This window comes from Danio rerio, chromosome 17 (assembly GCF_049306965.1).
Source record: "Danio rerio strain Tuebingen ecotype United States chromosome 17, GRCz12tu, whole genome shotgun sequence".
In the NCBI taxonomy this organism is placed as follows: domain Eukaryota; kingdom Metazoa; phylum Chordata; class Actinopteri; order Cypriniformes; family Danionidae; genus Danio; species Danio rerio.
In genome coordinates, this window is record NC_133192.1 from 3,645,001 (window position 1) to 3,665,049 (window position 20,049).

At 36.8% G+C, this 20,049-nt stretch overlaps 1 protein-coding gene across 2 annotated transcripts in view; it reads right to left on the reverse strand.

Annotated features, from left to right (window-relative positions):
• ptpn21 (protein tyrosine phosphatase non-receptor type 21) overlaps positions 1-20,049 on the reverse strand; it is an 80,510-nt gene that overhangs the window by 14,631 nt on the left and 45,830 nt on the right. For both annotated transcript variants that reach the window (XM_001339926.10, XM_005169788.6), the window contains 3 exons: positions 18,686-19,563; positions 6,196-6,741; positions 3,257-3,394 (listed from right to left, as the gene is read on the reverse strand). In XM_001339926.10, coding sequence (XP_001339962.4) covers positions 3,257-3,394; positions 6,196-6,741; positions 18,686-19,563 — 1,562 coding nt within the window. The remainder of the gene's footprint in view (positions 1-3,256; positions 3,395-6,195; positions 6,742-18,685; positions 19,564-20,049) is intronic.

Below are 20,049 nucleotides of genomic sequence, written 5' to 3' on the forward strand. Positions count from 1 at the left end.
GCGGCGTAACGCAATGTGCTAACCACTGGAGCACAATTGTGCTTGAGAAAATTATGATTTTTACCATAATCAAGCAGCTCTAATAACATGCAATGTTTACATGTATAAGAATGACAATAAAGCTCGACTTGATCCACATGTAATAATAACGAATCATATTCTGAATAGTAGTAATCATTAACATTATAAATGCATAATCAAAATGTAAAAACATTATTGAAACCGGATCAAAATGTATCCAGACGCATTAAAACAAGCTTGTATTAGTTAATATACAGTTGAAGTCAGAATTATTAGCCCCCTTTTGATTTTTATTTTCTTTTTTAAATATTTCCCAATTGATGTTTAACAGAACGATGAAATTTTCACAGTATGTCTGATAATGTTTTTTATTCTGGAGAAAGTCTTATTTATTTTATTTCGGCTAGAATAAAAGCAGTTATTATTTTTTTTTTAAACATTTTAGGGACAAAATTATTAGCCCCTTTAAGCTATTTTTAGCTTTAATCTACAGAACAAATCATCATTATACAATAACTTGCCTAATTACCCTAACCTGCCTAGTTCACCTTATTTACCTAGTTAAGCCTTTTAATGTCACTTTAAGCTGTATAGAAGTGTCTTGAAAAATATCGTCAAATATTACTTACTGTCATCGTGGAAAAGATCAAATAATCAGTTATTAGAAATAAGTTTTTAAAACTATTATGTGGAGAAATATGCTGAAACAATCTTCCCAGAACAGAACAGAAATTGGGGAAAAAAATAAACAGGGGAGCTAATAATTCAGGGGGGCTAATAATTCTGACTTCAACTGTATATACTAACATGAACAATGAACATTACAGCATAAATATGCACAGAGTGCATTAACTAATGTTAAGCATGAACAAGGATCTCAATAATGCATTATGAAATGTTGAGCTATGATTAATAAATGCTGTACATTATTGTTCATAATTAGTTTATGTAAGTAAATACTAGGAATGCCAAGGTTCTTAATGTAATATTGAACCTATCGGTATGACCTCCACAGTTCAATACGCGCTTGTGAATTTCGGTTTTCTCGGTTTTGCGTTTAAATAACTTGTGTGCGTTTTATATCTCCCTGAATTGACTGTGTGTGCCTGTAAGTCCATGAGCTGAGATGAGGAAACCCCTCCCAGCGAGTAAATATCCAATCACTATGCTCTAAAGTTAGGGGGCGCTTGACCATCATTCCATACTTTAACATTGCGAGCAGCGGTGAAGTGAGGCTGAGGCGACAGTACAAGGAAGTGCCGGCGAAGTGAGGCAACAGTACGAGAAAGTGCCGGCATCTTTCAAATCTGCGATGTGAGGACATTTCGGTTTTGCCGGTAAGCATAATGCCAATAAAAGAAAAAATGGTGAACAAAAAATAACTGTGTGCAAGCATTGTTTTACACGTGTAACCATGACTGCACATCTGCAGCGCCATCACCCAACAATATCACTATCTGAAGGCAGGATAGCAGAGAAGGTGATAAAGTCCTCCACAAATAGCAACAATCCCTCGTTCAAAGAGACACATAAAATAACAAAGGCAGTGTGGGTGTTTATTACTAAAGATTTGCAGCTGTTTTCGGTGATGGGAGATGTGGGCTTTTGTCCTCTTATAAAAGCACTCAATACGCATTACAGACTACAATCACTCAGATCTTTAGGATCATATAAACTAGAAGTTCCAAGAGTTCAGTCAAAGCAGGGTGAATCTGCCTTCAGCCACTATGCCCCTCGCTGCTGGAATCAACTTCCAGAAATGATCAGATGTGCTCCAACATTAGGCACATTCAAATCAAGACTGACAACTCATCTATTTAGCTGTGCCTTTACTGAATGAGCTCTGTGCTGCGTCCGACAAATTGCACTATCATGTTTTTCTCTTCTTCTTCAATCTTTTATATCACATTTAACCTTTTTTTATGTTTTGTTTTTACGCATTTTTATTATTTGTTTTTATTTTACTTGTTTCTTTTATTCTTGTTTATGTAAAGCGCTTTGAATTGCCACTGTGTATAAAAATGTGCTATATAAATAAACTTGCCTTGCCTTACAGTCTCACATTTTTTCAGCACTGAGATAATGAAGATGGTTTATTTATGTTTACTGAAGTACAAATATGTTTATTTAAAATGGCCAATTTATCTTTATTAACTTCACATGTGTGTTTATTTTCAAGATTTTATGTTTTCCCCAGTTTGTACATGGGCTACCAACACCTGTGAGATTTCAGTGTTCATTTTTTATACAATACACTAGGAACTACTGTACTTTTCTTGGCTTTTAAGTAAAACAAAATGAGTATTGCAATAAATCGTTTTATTTTTTTTCTCCCTAACCTCTTACTGTTCCTATTGCCTATAGAATAAAAAAAACACACGCGTCAAGCCATGAGAACCAAACCAAACCAAAAACAGTGTTAAAAAAATGTTTTGAACCGTGGACTAACTGTAGTGTTGCATCCCTAGTAAATACATGAACTAACGAAACCTTATTCGCTTGTAAAGTGTGATGTCACGCGAAGCGGCTTCCGGGTCCAAGCGCTCTATCCAACTGAATGGGGAGACTCATGAAATGGTACTAATAAACGCTTACAAAGCGATTTAAGGCTTTCGAAAATCACGATGGCAGTATACATGTCCATGCCTAATATCCGATGGCCAGAAAGTGATTAATTTTTTATAAATTGTTAAAATTTTGGTATTTGTTATGCAGCAAGCCCAAAGATTGTTGTGTACGCTATGACTTTATATAAAATTAACTTTAATGTGTGATAGGAATAAAACGTGATCATAAACGAATGATTTCTCCACTCAAATGAATGGCGGCTTGGACCCGCAAACAGTATACATACGTCACAAACCAGTTAACAAGCGGATTGTAAAGTGTGACCATCAAAAATAAAGAAAATAAAGTTATTATCTCACAACATCACACTTTACTATAAGGTTTACTAACTATGAACAATACTAGTACAGCATGTATTCATCACAGTTCAATGTTTGCCGAAGCTTTAATAACATCCAGTCTCATACTTGTTAACATTAGTTAATGTCCGATAAGTTAACATGAACTAAGAGTGAACAACTGTGTTTTCATGAACTAAAATAAACAAATACTGTAATAAAGGTATTGTTCATGGTTTATGATAGTAAATACATTAACTAACATTAATACAACATTATCGTAAAGTGTTAATAGTCAGAATCCAGCAGTGGCTAAAGTGAAAGCATACCCGTTCATCATTAGAGGCGCTTTCCGGGTCGTCCTTTCCATCATCCGGCAGAGGAATCCTGGACAGGGTCAAACCGTTCAGAGCTGCCAGCTTCAGCGGACCGACCTTCTTCACCTCCGAGCGTCCTTTTTTCATTCCCTTCATATCCACACACACAAACACACGGGAGAAACAGAGAGAAACAGAAGAGAATCAGGATGTGAAAGGCAAACGCTCTGGGAGAAAAATGCTGTTTTTCAGCTTCAGCAGCCTGTTCTTCTGCATTCTTCAAGTCACACGCATGAAGTCAAGTGTTCAGCCTCACCTTTAGTGTAAAACACCTGATCCACATGCTGACGAAATGAAAATAAAACATGCAGCAGATCAGGTGCAACTACATGACGCTTGTAGGTATGGGCTGGTATAAGATTCAGACGGTATGACAGCCTTAGATTAATATCACAGTATCACGGTATTGTGATTACTGCTATAAAATATGCTTTTTTTTAAATGTCTGGGTAAACTTTTTCCTCTTTGAACACAATATATTTTATTTTTAGAAACATTTGAAATATTTTGGAGCAGTAAACATGTCAGGCTAAATAATGATTAATTCAGCTGTCTTCATTAGCTTAAAAAAAAGCTCTATAGGCATGCTGGATGTTGGTTTATAAGCTATTGGTTTTAGTTTTTTTTAATGTTTGCTGAATTGTAATCAGCAGCTTTTGATGTGGCAAGTCTTTTTCTGCTGGAGATCCTGTTGCCATAAAAAAACTAAATAAAACAACATGAAAAAAGTACATATACATAGTTTTCAACAGATCATTGAGTCTATGTAATTACTTGTGTAATTATGTGTAACTTTAAATTCATAATATTGTTTTAAAAGGAATTTCACTAATATTATTGTGATATAATAATAGTAATATTACAATGTTCATATGATTTAAGCACAATACATATTGTAAAGTAATATTGTAGATCTTTTAGTAGATCTATTATATGAGACTTGCTTTGTTTACCAAATAGGTGGACCTACAGTAATTGCATTTGCATTGTACACATTAAATAAAAGTTATGAGTAGGCCCACACGGAATCTGCGCGCGCAGAATTCCACTGATTTTCCGCAGAATTCAGCAGATTTCTGCAGGTTTTTAGCCCATTATTAATTCTGTTTATTTACTTGAGTAAATGTGTAAATCTGAATTTATTCAGTTTTTATTCACTAATGTATTACTTTTAACTTAATATATTAAGGTTTTAGTTATGATACTCCGCTGGATACTACCAAAATAATTCCACAGAAATCCGCAGATTTTTACCAAAATTCTCAGCAGAAATAGCAAAAAAATGTCAGCAGATTCCATCTGGCCCTGGCTATGAGTTGACAAACCAAACTAGTGCAATCATCATACCCATGACCAGAAATGTTCAGATTTTTAGTTCATTATTGAGTGCATTTAATTGCTTATGTAAACATTGGTAACTATATTTTTTTCAGATTATATATTAATTTCACTAATTTTATTAACTAATATGCAAATGTTTATATGATTTATTCACACTATTTTACTACTTTCAGGAGATATATTATATGGTAAACTTGCTTTGTTTACTAAACAAGTGGTTCCAATTTGATTTGCACTCTAACCCCTAAAAACGTTTTTATTTTCATGTTTTTTGTTGCTATACTACAACTAGTGGCGTTGCCACAAGGTTTGCTGTTTAAAAACTAACCTAGAACAACAACTAGCCCAGAGCACCATCTCTTGATTAAAAACTAGCCAAGAGTACAGTCTACTGTTTAAAAGTAGCCTAGAGTACCATCTGCTGTTAAAAACTGTCCTAGAGCACCATCTGCTGTTAAAAACTGTCCTGGAGCAACAACTGCATTTAAAAACTAGCCTTCATTGTCATTACCTATAAAACATAAGCCTAGTGTGCCATCTGCTATTATAAACTAGCCTAGATCGATGTCTACCGTTTAAACTAGCTTACAGCGCTGTCTGTTATTATACACGAGCCTAAAGCGCTGTCTGAATTTATAATCTAGCCTAGAGCGCCGTCTACTGTTAAAAACTGGCCTAGAGGGCCATCTGTTGTTAAAATCTCGCCTAGAGCGCCGTCTGCTGTTAAAAACTAGCCTAGAGCGCCGTCTGCTGTTAAAAACTAGCCTAGAGCGCCGTCTGTTGTTAAAAACTAGCCTAAAGTGCCATCTGCTTTTAAAACTAGCCTAGAGCGTCATCCGCTGCTAAAAATCTAGCCTAGAGTGCTATTTGCTGATAAAAACTAGCCTAGAGCGCCATCTTCTGTTAAAAGAAATTGCCTAGAGCACCATCTACTGTTAAAAAAAGTGTCAAGAGTGCCGTCTGCTGTTTAAAAAACTACCCTAGAGCCTCATCTGCTGGTAAAAACTACCCTAGAGCCTCATCTGCTCGTAAAAACTACCCTAGAGCATCATCTTCTGTTAAAAAAACAAGCCTAGAGCACCATCTGCTATTATAAACTAGCCTAAAGTGTAGTCTGCTGTTAAAAACTAGTCTAGCGTGCTGCCTGCCGTTAAAAAAAACTAGCCAAGAGCGCCATCTGCAGTTAAAAATAAGCCTAGATAGACATCTGCTGTTTAACTCTAGCCTAGATACCTGTCTTGCCTTTAAAACTAGCCTACATTGTCATTACCTATAAAACAAGCCCAAAACACTGTCTACTGATAGAAACTAGCAGAAAGCCCAAATCTTCTGTTTAAAACTAGCCTAGAGCGGCTCCTAGAGCGCCATATGCCGTTAAAATCTTAGTTTAGAATCCATTCCAGAGCTAAGAATTGATGCGAAATCATTTCTTGATTTAACGAATCGCCACAGCTTCAGTAAACAGATGAATCAATCCTAATAAGCACATATATGAAGTAAATAAACGGACCAGTGACTCTCATTTATCTCTGCTCTGTATATGGACTTACCGCGGGTGGCAGCCCATCAATGTTTCTCCTCCCCGGAGGCACGTCAGACACAGGTCTTTTCGAGATGTCTCTATTTTTCCTTAAGCGTCCGCTCAGATCTCCCTCTGACACTGAGGGCATCATGAGTCCGGGCTCCCTCAGAGGCGGCAGTGGCCCCACGTCCTCTGCTTTCTGCATGATGGAATGCGCCTGGTAGGCCGGAGGACTTGTTAGCACCGTCTCCATACTGTGGCTGAAGGGATAAGCAGGAGGATCTCCGAGCGAGCGTCCCAGCGAGGTCATGGGATGCTCTGGGCCGCTCACTGCGTCCTGAGACTGTGGTGTGTGTCTGCCGCTGTCGTCCTCAAACTCCTCCTCCTCTCCGCTGCTGTGCACCAGCATGGTGGCATCCGACAGAGACTTCTTGTGGCCGTAGAAAACATCCTCTTTGATGCCTACGTCTTCTGGTTTCGACACCTCTAGGACCACGTTGATGTCGGAGCCGGATGCTGCATGGGGCACTGCCGCGGCAACAGGGGGCGGAGTATCAGCTGCTGATGCGGATACCTGGGTCAAAGTAAATGACAATAAATGAATGAAATAACGTGCAGGCAAATATTATTCGATATACATACTAGTAGGGCTGCACGATTAATCAAAAAAGATCACGATCTCAATTCGACCCAACACACGATCTTAATTCAGCTTTTCTACGATTCAGCCAATTATATTTTCAAGGTCAGCAGAGAAGCTTAAAGACGGCCCCACAGGAACATGAACACCTTTAAATGAGGTTAAAAGTGTCACATACTGTATTTATAAAGGTATAAGTCACCCAGAAATGTCATTTCTGTCTCATGTAATGATTTATTTGCAGCCACAAAATCACACGTGAGCTGACCACGAGCTACCGAGAATACACTCGCGTGCAAGTAGCACGTCAATGACGGCTACTTTAGTCAACAGAACCCACATATGCTGTGAGTAACAAGTTGTAAAGTTGCAAGTAACGTTCAGTTTGTTGCACAGAGCGATCGTTTGAGAATAATTTGCATGTCTGTGTGTTTATCACAGTGACGGCAGCCATGAGCCGCACTGGGAAGTGAAATTGAAACCCTTGCGCACATCATCTAAATGATCATAACGCATTGTACAGTTATGATTATGACAAGCATTTGATATGTTTTTTTTTTCTTTTATAGCAAACAGAGTTGTGCATGAAACTAAATGTTTACAGTGTCAGTGTAGCTACTCTGGCTTATATAATGTTGAATATAATGCAAAAATGTCTGATTTTACCAGTGAAAACAAAGGTCTAATAATGCTGACAATAACAGATGACAAGGACGTCTTAAACATAATAATTAAACTTTAGAATTATGAATAGTTGTATTCTGATGTCATAATTTTACTGTGAATTAACAAACAGGACATATTGAAAGTCTTTTCAAGTCCACCATAATGACTGTACAAAATTTAGCATTTTAAGCAACAGTAGAGCTACACACAGGCCTAATATTATAAGTGTTGTTTTACCATATCATCACTTTAGAATTTGAAGGTTCTGACATTTTTGTCAAAATTTAGTTATTGACAAATTCTTATTAAATGACAACTTATTGTTTACATTAAGACTTTAAAAAAAAGTTGCACACATGCTGTTTGCTATATGAATTGCAAAAACTTTGAAGCTCAATATCTCAAAATCCTTCAGAACCCAGATAGAACCTTATAGTTCCAAAGTGATGATGTTTGAGAATTAACAATAATAATAGCCTACTCATATGAACCTTTATTTTACATCTATAGAATCGTGAGAAAGAATCGTGATCTCGATTTTAAGCAAAAAAAAAAAAAAAAAAACGTGATTCACATTTTAGCCAGAATCGTCCAGCCCTACATACTAGAATTCATCATTTAATATATTGCTATCGAAAACACCTACATTCTTAAAATTATTCATTACTATTAAACTAACAATAATAGCAGTAGTGTACAAAAATGTATATTTTCATTTACTTATATAATGCTTTAGATTGTTATTTACATTATACAATAGTTTGCTAAAATATTTATTTATTTAAAAGGTGTACACTACCTGACAAAAGTCTTGTCACCTATCCAAGTTTTAGGAACAACAAATAATAAGCACTTCATTGCTCCTCAGTGTTTGGACTCTCAGCAGTGAAAATTAAACCACGCTGAACTGAACTAAACTGAACTTCAACTCTGGACTGACACAGTTTAAGTTTACTAGAACTTCTGTGTTAAGCTGCTTTGACATAATCTACATTTTAAATGTGCTATCAGAGGTGGGACCAAGTCATTGTTTGGCAAGTCACAAGCAAGTCTCAATTCATTGCCCTCAAGTCCCGAGTCAAGTCCCGAGTCAAGACAGGCAAGTCCCGAGTCAAGTCCCGAGTCAAAGGCAACAAGTCTCAAGTCAAGTCCAAAGTCCTATAGTTTGATTTTCGAGTCTTTTCGAGTCTTTTTAACAGAAAAATAAAATTTAACAGATTATGCATGGCTGTAAGATCTGTATTTATTAAACAAACCTTTTTTTTTAATGAAAGAACATTGCTTAGATATATAAAGATACAAATGTAATTTTCTGAAAAAGTGCTAAACAGTGCTGCGTCTCGTCTCCACAGCCTATTGCACAAGAACGAGTTCCACTACAATAGAGTCTGTTTTGCCTCACATCACACAGAAATTGCAGGTCTACTGCTGTCTAGTTCATTAAGTTTAGTTGTGTTATGTTATGTCTTCAGTGATCAACTTGTGATTAACTAAAACTACATAAACAACCTCAATGAGGCAGCAGTAGACCAACAACTCCTGTATGCTGCAAAGTAAAATTGAGTGAAATTGGTATTTTGTCAATTGAATCTCGTGTGTGCTAAAGAGATGGAGATGCAAATCTGTCTAGCAGCAATGTAAAATGGTAGCACATATTCTAAATGAAGTAGGCTACTTCATACAAACAATAACGTTGTTTTCTTCACATAACAATGAAGAACTTTGCTCTCTACCTTGTGTGATGCTCGTGCACCGATTTCCTCTGTGGACAAAACTGCTTGCGAGCTCTCAAATTTACGCTGCTTACGCGCAAATTTTCTCGCTCTCAAATATGCACTGCTCACGCACACATTTTCCTGCGCGCTCTCAGAGATTATATATAGAATTTGTGTCTTGTGTTTCCTCTTCCTTTTGTGCTTTTTGATATGATTTATATTGAGGCACTATTTATTAACAATAACCAAAATACTAAAATAGACTGACATGAAATGAAAATTTTTATCTAATAAACCATAACATTTTGGCTGTATGTTTTATGATGAGATATTTCCAGTTTCAAACACTTAAAGACAGACAATAGAGGTTGGATGTAAAGAATGCATTTTGTTTTACAAACATTTATTAAACATCCAAAAGGTTCACCATACTAATCAAATAAAAAACATTTAAACAAAAATATAACTAACGCAAGCAGAAATGTAACTGTGATAAAAATAAGGAAAAACTTGATTAGGTATTATAGCCTACTGTACTATTCACTCTTCAAATAAATGCCATGATCAATCCCATTTTATCATGGCAACTAAAATAAAGTGAATTAGTCTCTGCTGTCTTCCACATTATTGATGAGATTGTGGAGGACATTTTCCATGTCATCCTCTTCATTTTGAGGAAAAGCTGTTCCACAGGGCCCCTGAACACATCTATTGGCATGGACAGGGTTTTGAACAGTACTATAGTAAAGTACTTTAATTAATCTGTTGGGGTAATATTATAGTTGCTATGGTAACACAAGTGTAATATAAACAAATGACCCAATGCTGTAGTTTTTTTTACAGTATTGGGTGTATTACACTACAATTCACCACACTTTACTGTAGTAAAACTACACTCTGTATTTCATTTTATTAGTTCACTATTCTTAATACTACAGTATGCTGAAGCATTCATTAACAACTTGTAAATAATACTAGCCTAAAACATAGGCAGTATACCTAACTCTCAAAAACACTAGTATTTATTATAGAATTTACCTTAACCTCATCGTTTTTCGTGTATTGTTACTAAATAGTTTAGCAATATATAAACCATATCAACATTCTGGAATAATCAATTTATCAGGAGGATCTCTAGAGAGCAAAAGCAGGAAAATTATGAAGCGCCAGTGTGGACAAAACTCAAGCAAACGCAGAGAGACTGAATACGCGCGTGAGAGACCAGCCAATCAGATTGAAGTACCTGCCCACTGGTGAAAGTAATGTCAGAGCCAATCAGATTTTTCTTTCTTTTCATAAAGAATGGGGTTCGAATCCCACTTAGGCACTTGTAAACAATCATTTTAGAACATTTTGTCAAAAATCCCTACTGAAAAAACAGCTTAAACCAGCCTAGGCTGGTTGGCTGGTTTTAGAGGGGTTTTGGCCATTTCCAGGCTGGTTTCCAGCCATTTCCAGCCTGGTCTTAAGCTGGTCAGGCTGGGAGATGACCAGCTAAAACCAGCTATGTCCAGCTTAAACCAGGCGGGTCAAGCTGGTTTTAGCTGGATTTTGCTGGTCAGTTTCCAGCCTGACCAGCTAAGACCAGGCTGGAAATGGCTGGAAACCAGCCTGGAAATGACCAAAACCCCTCTAAAACCAGCCTGGTCGACCAGCTAAAACCAGCTTACCAGCCTAGGCTGGTTTAAGCTGGATTTTTCTGCAGGGATATTGTTATGTTTAACCATTTATTAGAGCCACAGAGTATCTAAAACTTGTTTTCATGTTTGAATAGCCAATAAATGTGCTAAATAAATTAAAATAGAAATACCCACAGTGAAACAGTTATATAATTTAAATATTAGTTTAAATACATTCATAGTGGTTTTAAATATCTTTTAATATGTAAAGTAGAGAAGTTCACATTCAACAAACTGAATAAAACAAGTCTTCGTTTTTAGTTTATTTAAAAACAATTACAAATGGAGTAATTCAACTCACAATTAAATGATCTCATTGAGTGATGGAATAATAAAGGTAAAACTTTAATTGAATGATCAGTCAAGTGTTTCCAAATGAGATCTGTTAAAATAAGAGTCCTACAAAACAGGAACAAAGACACTCATGAAACAAAATGTGATTGTTAATTGTATTTTTTATTAGATGGTTGGTTTTAAGTACTTTAAAAATAGTAGATAATCCTTAAATATAGAGGGGGAAATACAGAAAAACAAACAAACAGAAATTGAACAATATATATGCATTACATTACAATCTCGCAATAAAAAATTTAATTAAAAACCATATAGAGGACTAAAATATTGCTAAGAGGCATAACATCAACAATAATAAAAATACCTTTAAGGTTTTAAATACTAAATAAAATTAATAGTATTAATCCAAAATATGAAAAATGTAACACTTTACAATAAGGTTGTATTAATTAATTAAGTTTATGCATGTACTAATGGGAACAAACAATGCAGTGCAGTTCATTACAGTATTCATTATTTTATGCTTTAATTAATGGAAATAAAATTATTGGTTAATTCTTGTTAACTCACAGTGCATTAACATTAATGTTAACAAGCATAACTTTAAATTGTAATAATGCAATAGTAAATGTTAAACTATAATTAATAAAGGTTAAGAAGTATAGTTCATTATTAGTTAATGTTAGTACATAGATTAACTAAAGAAACCTTATTGCAAAATGTCACCAGAAAATAACAAAAAACTTCTTCTTTTTTTTTTTTTTTTACAGTTTTAAGAGCTTTAAAAATAAATTATATATCTAGTTATTATGGCATGTAATTAATGTTACTACTAATTAAATAGTTAGAAAATACTGTCAGAGGATGGGCAAAACACAAAGATAAAACATAATATGCGCATTGACACAAACGACCAAGTGCAAAAACATAAATTACAGCCATGTTCATTCATAATTATGTGAAATAAATCAGGAGAGGGTAAATTTGGTTTTAAAAAAAAACTGAAGTTCATTGACTTATGCACAACAGTAAAACAATGCTTTTGCACAACAGTAACACATTGCGAGTAGTAAAGTCTCTTACCTTTGACAGATGTTGTAAATCCGCTGAATAAAACAAAAGGAGCAGATCGCGGATGTGTTTATTTCACTCTCCGAGTCAGAATGAAAATGGCATCTTCAAATTTCCCGCTGGTGCAAAAACACGGAAGTGCGCCACAAAGCACTAGTGGTCGAAAGTATGCGTGCATGCTCTCTGTCACACACGCACACACACGCAGAGATAGAGCGTTCTGTGTCAACATACTTTTTATCTTTGGGCTTTTTATAGAAAGTAGCAAGTCTTTACAAGTCAATAGGCGCAAGTCCAAGTGAAAGTCCGAGTCATTTATGTTCAAGTCCAAGTCGAGTTGCAAGTCTTTTTATATTTTGTCAAGTCGAGTCTGAAGTCATCAAATTCATGACTCGAGTCTGACTCGAGTCCAAGTCACATGACTCGAGTCCACACCTCTGTGTGCTATATATCAGCATTATCACACGAGTAACAGTGCGATGTGGCTGTATATCGGCACTGGTGGGAGGTGTGTGTTGGCTCAAGACCACAGGCCAAGTGACTTAGTGTCCACACCAGCGACAATATAGAGCCATATCGCACTGCTACGAGTGTGATATTGCGTTTATTAGGGCTGTAACGATACACCAAACCCACGATTCGGTTCGTATCACGATTTTTGACCCACGATTTGGTTCGTATCACGTTTTTTTTTTTGTGTGTGTGTGTGTGGGAAAAAAAAAAAGATGTTTAAAAATTTAAGGAATTTTTTTCAAATAAGATTTGAAAAATTTTTATAAACTAAACAAAGAACAATATTACCTTTGCAAATTATTAACAATATAAATAGCCATATATAAAATAAATAAATAGCCAAAGCTATATCACTTGTTTTCTTTGTAACAAAATACTGTTAAAAAACCAAACAGAACTAAACTCCATTGTGAAGATGGTTCAAGCATGTTGAAAATTCTTTTTCAATCAAGTTCTCTTACATAGAAAAAGTAAATTAAATAGCTACTAGGTATGCTCATTTCGTTAATTTTGCTAACCGACAAACGCTGCTCATTAATCGGTTATTAACGGTTAACTGGTCAGATTACTATTAATTTTATATTAAACAAATTTACGTGTCTATTTTGTGTCTGACACATTAAATATTCCATTTTAAAATACTGATTTATTTTTATATGTTAGCATATTAATAGCGGAACAGAACAACAGAGCATTTTCACGCACCTTCAGTGTTTAGCACAGAAGAGCAGAATAATCTAAATAAAATGAATAAAATAAATAGGACTGCCCTAAATTATTTTCACTTAAATAATTAATTTATAATACAATATGAAAATACTGACTGATTCTTTTTAATAACCGGCATAGGCTTTTTTTCCCAATCATATGTTTTTTTCTTCCGTCAAATAAAAATCGCAGACTTCCTCAAATTGCTCACTCCACGGAAAATATGCATTTATTTAATGCCCCGCTGTTATTATAATCACAAAACTTTTTACATTTTTAATAGAAATCATTATTTTAAAGAATATGTCCTGATATAGTCTATGGTTTCCTCTCTCTCCCTCGCGGTTCAAGTGCGCCCGCTGCGGGATGAAAAGACAACAACAACACGCGCGCATATGTAGACTTTTTGTAAACAGTTTTGTTGTTAAAATATGATATTGCATTAATCTGCATACATGCTTTATAAGCTGTAAAATAAAAAGTAAAGCCTATTTGTTGCGTTTATTACGCAGATCCAGGTCAACATAAGCGCTGCAGCATCAACACGTCTGTATCAAACAGCAATATTCTTCTTCCATTTTGCTTCTTTGGCAAATGTGTCTGTAGGCACGGGTTATACGTTATCGTCCCGCAAAATAAGTATGCCATGCCGAAAACAAGGCGCACCTCACTGCCTTTATGTTGACAAGGAGAAAAAAAAGGAGGCGCGGTCCTCTCAGGAAATGACTGAATCAGCTGGGTATCGATTGTGCAAAAGTGTTGCTGTCTGTGTTGTTGTAATTGTAATATTTAATACTATTGTGAGATTCATGATTTGTACATTCATACAGCTCTGGATAACTTAAAACAACGATTAGACCTTCAGAGTGGTGTTAATGCGTCCTGAAGTAAAGCGAAACGGCTATAAACTCCAGCAAGATAGAGTGATTATAGGCAGAGCCATATACCTTTATCTCTAAATAAAGTATAGCTATAGAAACTGTGTTCATCTTAACTGAAAGCCTCGTCGTGTTTTCTGACCTCACGCATCGCGCACCTGTCAGTCAGCACTCCGAAAGGTTCAAACAGAAAGGGCACAGCACGGTTACAGAAAAGTTTGCGCTGTTACCTGACATCTGGTGAACGCCCATCCCTCTCTGCGCAGCCACATTAACAGTGTGAGCAAATCAACGTATATGCGCTGAAACTCCGGCTGCTTTGACAGCATTGGCAAAGTTTCTGGCATTGTCGGTTGTCAAGCGGGGTTAAGTTGGTTTTGTTTTTGATATTCCTGACACATTCAGACGGTCCCTTACTAAGAGCTCCGTGCGAGCTCTCCCGGCTAAATATTGCAAGGGCTTAAACGGAGCAGTGCTCGTATGTCGAACGAAAAAAAAAGTGATAATTAGCTCAACTTTTGCAGGCACGCGTGACGTTATTGGAAAGGTAGTCACGTGGTGTGTCGCGATTCTCCCTTATCACACCGCGACACAGGATCGTATATCTGAGTTGCGATTTCGATTTCATATCGTGTATCGTTACAACCCTAGCGTTTACACAATGGTTCGTCAGCATAATTGTGTGTATAACAAAGAAAATCAAACACAAAGTCTAAAACCCTTTTTTAAGAGGAACTACTACAGAATCATTGCTACTTCAGTAACATCACTTTAGAGCTAGTTTTTGAATGGTTCCCTAGCAAAATGTCTAAACTGAAGAAAATACAGGTGATTTTACTCACATTTTAAAATCATAAGGCTAAACGGCATGAAATGCCATGAGTCTACAGAGATTTCTCCGTTTTTTACTGTTGCAATCAGGAGATTAATATTACTATGTTATAAATACAGCACTACAACATACAAAAGAGAGAGATCAAGTTAGAATTATTTACCTGTTTAAAAATGATTTGATCAGCTGTACTTTGAAATAACGCTGGTTTTCTCTTAGGTCTTATTATGCAGTCTCTCTCGCCACCTTGTGGATAAATATCATCAACGATCTTTGCTCAAAGACAGGCTACCGACTATTGACGCACTGTCTCTCAGCAATTATAAATATTTTAAAACGGGCACTACCCTTATAAATAAACTACACTAACAGCTAAAAGCCTCAAAAATACATTATGTTGTACAACAGCAGAAATGTTTGTCAAACTGTAGAGCAGGGCTATTCAATTGGCAGCCCCCCAAGATAATTTGTTCCGACCCTCCAAACAGTGTGACCAAGACATCAAAAAAACATTTAGTTCAGTCGAAAAACGGCCGCTATAGTTATGAAGTGACGTGCGTCTGTTCAATGCAGCATGAGCTGCAGAGGCTGTGCAGAGCGTGAGTCACCATAAGCGTTTGTAGAAAACGCACTGATATCGTCAATAGGGATGCAACGATTAGCCGATTTTACTATTAACTGCGCTTTAATTCGTCACAGTTAATTAACCGTAAAGGCTTCTAAGCCACATTTCTGTTGCACGGAATGAAATGAAACTCCTGCGATTACACATAAATGATGCCAAGTCGCCAACTGTACGCTAGTTTAAGTTCCAAGTATGTACACGGAGGCTAATACGCACGCACACTGGATTAACTATAGCAGCGGTCGTTCCCATATCACGTCTTTTCCGCTTAAAACTTTGTTATTTCTAATGTTTGAATATGTGACAATATGCGTGCAAAAGCCAAACAATGCGCTTGCGTCTTTCTGGGCGCATGCAGTAGAAAACATCTCACGGTGAGAGTTGTGCATGCCTTTCAGTGCAATGTAAACAAGATATGTTAGACGAATTAATATTAAAATGATTATGAGTATGCATGAACGCAGATGGCAACAACCGTTAATCTAAACAGCTACTTACCTAATATAAAGCTTGAATTTACGTTAGACGTGATAACAGTGAAACCATGATTATTCTTCAGACTACACAATCGTACAACCAAAATCTATAATTGCTGCATATCTAATTGTTATACAGTTCAAAACATGACGTATGAATGTGTCTGAATGTAGCAGAAGCCTACTTCAGCGATGCACTGATTTGGTTGTGCTCCAAAATACAGCATTTGAATGTGTGTGTAAAAAAAAAAAAGTCTATTGTACAATGCACTGATGTTATGTAGTTTCAAAATACATCACATTAACATTTTAATGTAAAAAAAGCCAACGTAAGTGTCTTAAGGAGCAAAAATACAGCATATGGGCTCTTATATGCTGTTGTGTTATCACTTCTATAGCAAGTAATATCTCTCCGGCCCTTCGTTTGGGATGCTTTTCATAAGAGTGTCCTCTGCTTGTTGCTGTATGTGGGCAGAGAACTACACAAGGGTGAAGTGTTAAGAGGCTGGACTTAAAGCCTGGTTTATACTTCTGCGTCAAGTGACCAGCGTAACCAATGGCGCATGCAACGCATGTAGCTGTGCATTTATACTTCTGCACGCTCTCTTTTGGTCTGCATTAACACTTCCGAAATGCTAGTTGGCAGTGAGGTGTTAATGCTCCTCTGTGTCGAGTTTCTTCGCCTGTGTTTTGTTCTTTCTGAACACTTCCGGGATGTACAAGTGGCTCAAACTCGCTCATTTTGAGGCAGAAACCGGCGGACGTGCAACAACTTTAACTATGAGGTAAACACAAAACAAAACTTTCCATTAGGAGCTCCTTCGCGGGACTCCACACTTGTACACAATCGCTCCATCGGGCCCGCGCGGCTCTCGGTCCCGCCCAGAATCATCAGCGATACCAAGCAGACCAATCACAGAGCTTACGCTACGCGTCGTTGCGACGTGTAGTTACATTTGAGAGGTCCACGTCAGCGACGCCGATGGCCGCGGCGTAGGGCTATGCATCAGCGCCGTAGCATGCGTGTGCCCTTTATGCAGAAGTATAAATCAGCCTTAAGAGTGTAGTTACTTGCAGAATATTGCAGGGCTATCAGCCAATCAGATTTAAGAACCAGACAGAACTGCACTTTAAAAAAAAAGTTCCTAGAGGTTCTATATAGAACCTTGGGGTTCTATACTTGGCCAGTAAAACCTTTTACCCAAAAAATTATTCCATTTAGAACCCTTTGAGTGCAAAGAACCTTTTTGATTAAAATGGTTCTATAGTTTTTGATTCATGACATAATTATCTATTAAAGATTATAAAATAATTATAAGCTATAACACAGATATGTAAAGCTTTTTGAGTCAAAACCTAATAAATTGAATTCTGTGGTCAAAAACTTTTTCAGTGTACAATATGATGTGATTTTTTCATTTAGGTTTGCACATTAGCATATAACTTATATTTTTTATATACTTAATATTTAACATTTTTAACTATTTTGTAAAATAAATAAAATAACCAGTTTATTTATTTAGACTGTGCAGTACCATGTTTTTATGATTTAATAATTTATTTTAAACTAATAATCATCATCGTGGACAGGTGGTGAAGAGCCTCGAGAGTGACGGTTAATTTTTCGAAAGGAGAAGTCCACCACAGATTTATCCTTCACACAATATATATATATATATATATATATATATATATATATATATATATATATATATATATATATATATATATATATATATATACACACACACACTTAAAGGTTTAATATTTCACAATACATTTAGCCTACATTTTTGTGTCCTTTATAAATAACACCTGATCTTTCATCTATGGATTATTAAAATATGTTTGGCTTTAAAAGGTTTTAATAATATCCAGGGACGGACTGGCCATAGGGAGCACTGGGACCTTTCCCGGTGGCCTGATGGTCAATCTAGCCTGCCACCGTGACTCTGGCCTGCCGCGCATACACAGACTCGGTGCGGGCACGAGCGCTGCACTGCTACCTAAATAAAGAACCCTTAAATGGTTCTAAATAGAACCATCTAACTTGAATTCGAAGAACCATTTGGGGTTCTATTTAATGAACCCTTAAAATGGTTCTATTTAGAACCTTTTTGGGGTTCCATATATGAAGCACTTGATAGAACAATTTTTGGTTCTATATAGAACCGTTTCTTTTAAGAGTGTGTTGTATAAAAATAAACATGAATATTTTAAATAACGTTCGATTTCTTTCCACACACTTGCTTATGCAAATCCCCATCATGCATAATTTATGTTGTGCGGGTGTTTGAACTGAATTCCAGCTGTTTCAGTGATTAAATGCGCATCGTGATCCGACACACCACTACTCAGACTGGAAGCAGAATTATTTCTTGATTCAATTCTATTTAAAATGTGTATAACATCACTCCTCACCTTCCTCTCCTTGAGCCTCATGTTCTCCAGTCCGTAGGCCAGTCCTGCGATCTCGATTGAGTTGCGTTTGTGCATGTGTGGACGGCGTGCTGTGACTAGCGGTTCGCTAACCTCCTGTAGTGAGTGCGCCACTGGCAGGCTGTCCTCCTGAAAGGTCTGCACCGAGTGATGCACGCGGCGCGTTATCAGATCCGGGTTACTGCTGCTGACGTACAGGTGCCGGGACAGATCCGGGGTGCTGTTGGCGGGTCGAGGATGAGGGTACGGATACGGCGGCGGAGGCCAGTACACCTGATTCCTGATGATGTTCGGCGGCGGATATTCCTGCGCCTGCTGCAGCTGGACGTTGGTGAGTTCGGGAACGCTTACAGCGCCCACTACAGGCCGTCTCTCAGTGGGATAGGGGTATGGAGATGGACTGTGGAAGCTGTAATTAAGGTGAAAAGGATACTGTCCTGCGCCGTGCTCTCGGATTTCCGGTTGGCTGTACACTAGCGGATCTGGTCGGCTGTAAGCGTACGAGTTTCCGATATTTAGGTTCCTCATGGAGTGGCTCTGGCGCTCTGCAGCTGGAATCATGTTTTTCTGTCGCATCACGGTTTCGTAATCTGGCGTGGCGCGGTAGGACGGTGGAATCAGGGCGCTGTGCCGGTGGGAGGGCACGTAGTCGGGACGCATGAGGTCACTTCCTGTGATGCTTGGGTTGGAGGACATCGGCGATGGCTGCAGGTAGTGCTGTGGGTTGTTCAGGGAGCTGGTGCTCTGTGCGCTGTAAACGCTGCCGTTTCGGATGCGTCCGTTGTACTCGTGCGGAGAGCGGTCCAGGCTGGTTTGGGAATGGTAGTAGAAACCATTCTGGTTGTTGATGTAGAGATTATCTGTAGAAGATTATATGTATATATATATATATATATATATATATATATATATATATATATATATATATATATATATATATATATATATATATATATATATATATATATATATATATATATGTGCAAATTTAAAAACTTTATTATAGGAATATAAGATTCTTAACATTGCAGTATATAAATGTGGACCACAAAACAAGTTAAACAGCAGAAGTCAGAATTATTAGCCCTCCAGAATATTATTTCACCAATTTCTGTTTAATGAAGATTCGATATCTTCAACACATTTCTAATCATAACAGTTTTAATAACCAATTTCTTATAACTGATTTATTTTATCTTTGCCATGATGACAGTAAATAATATTTTACTAGATATTCTTCAAGACACTTCTATACAGCTTAGTGACATTTAAAGGCTTAACTAGGGTAATTAGGGTAAAGTTAGGGTAATTAGGCAAGTCATTGTATAACAGTGGTTTGTTCTGTA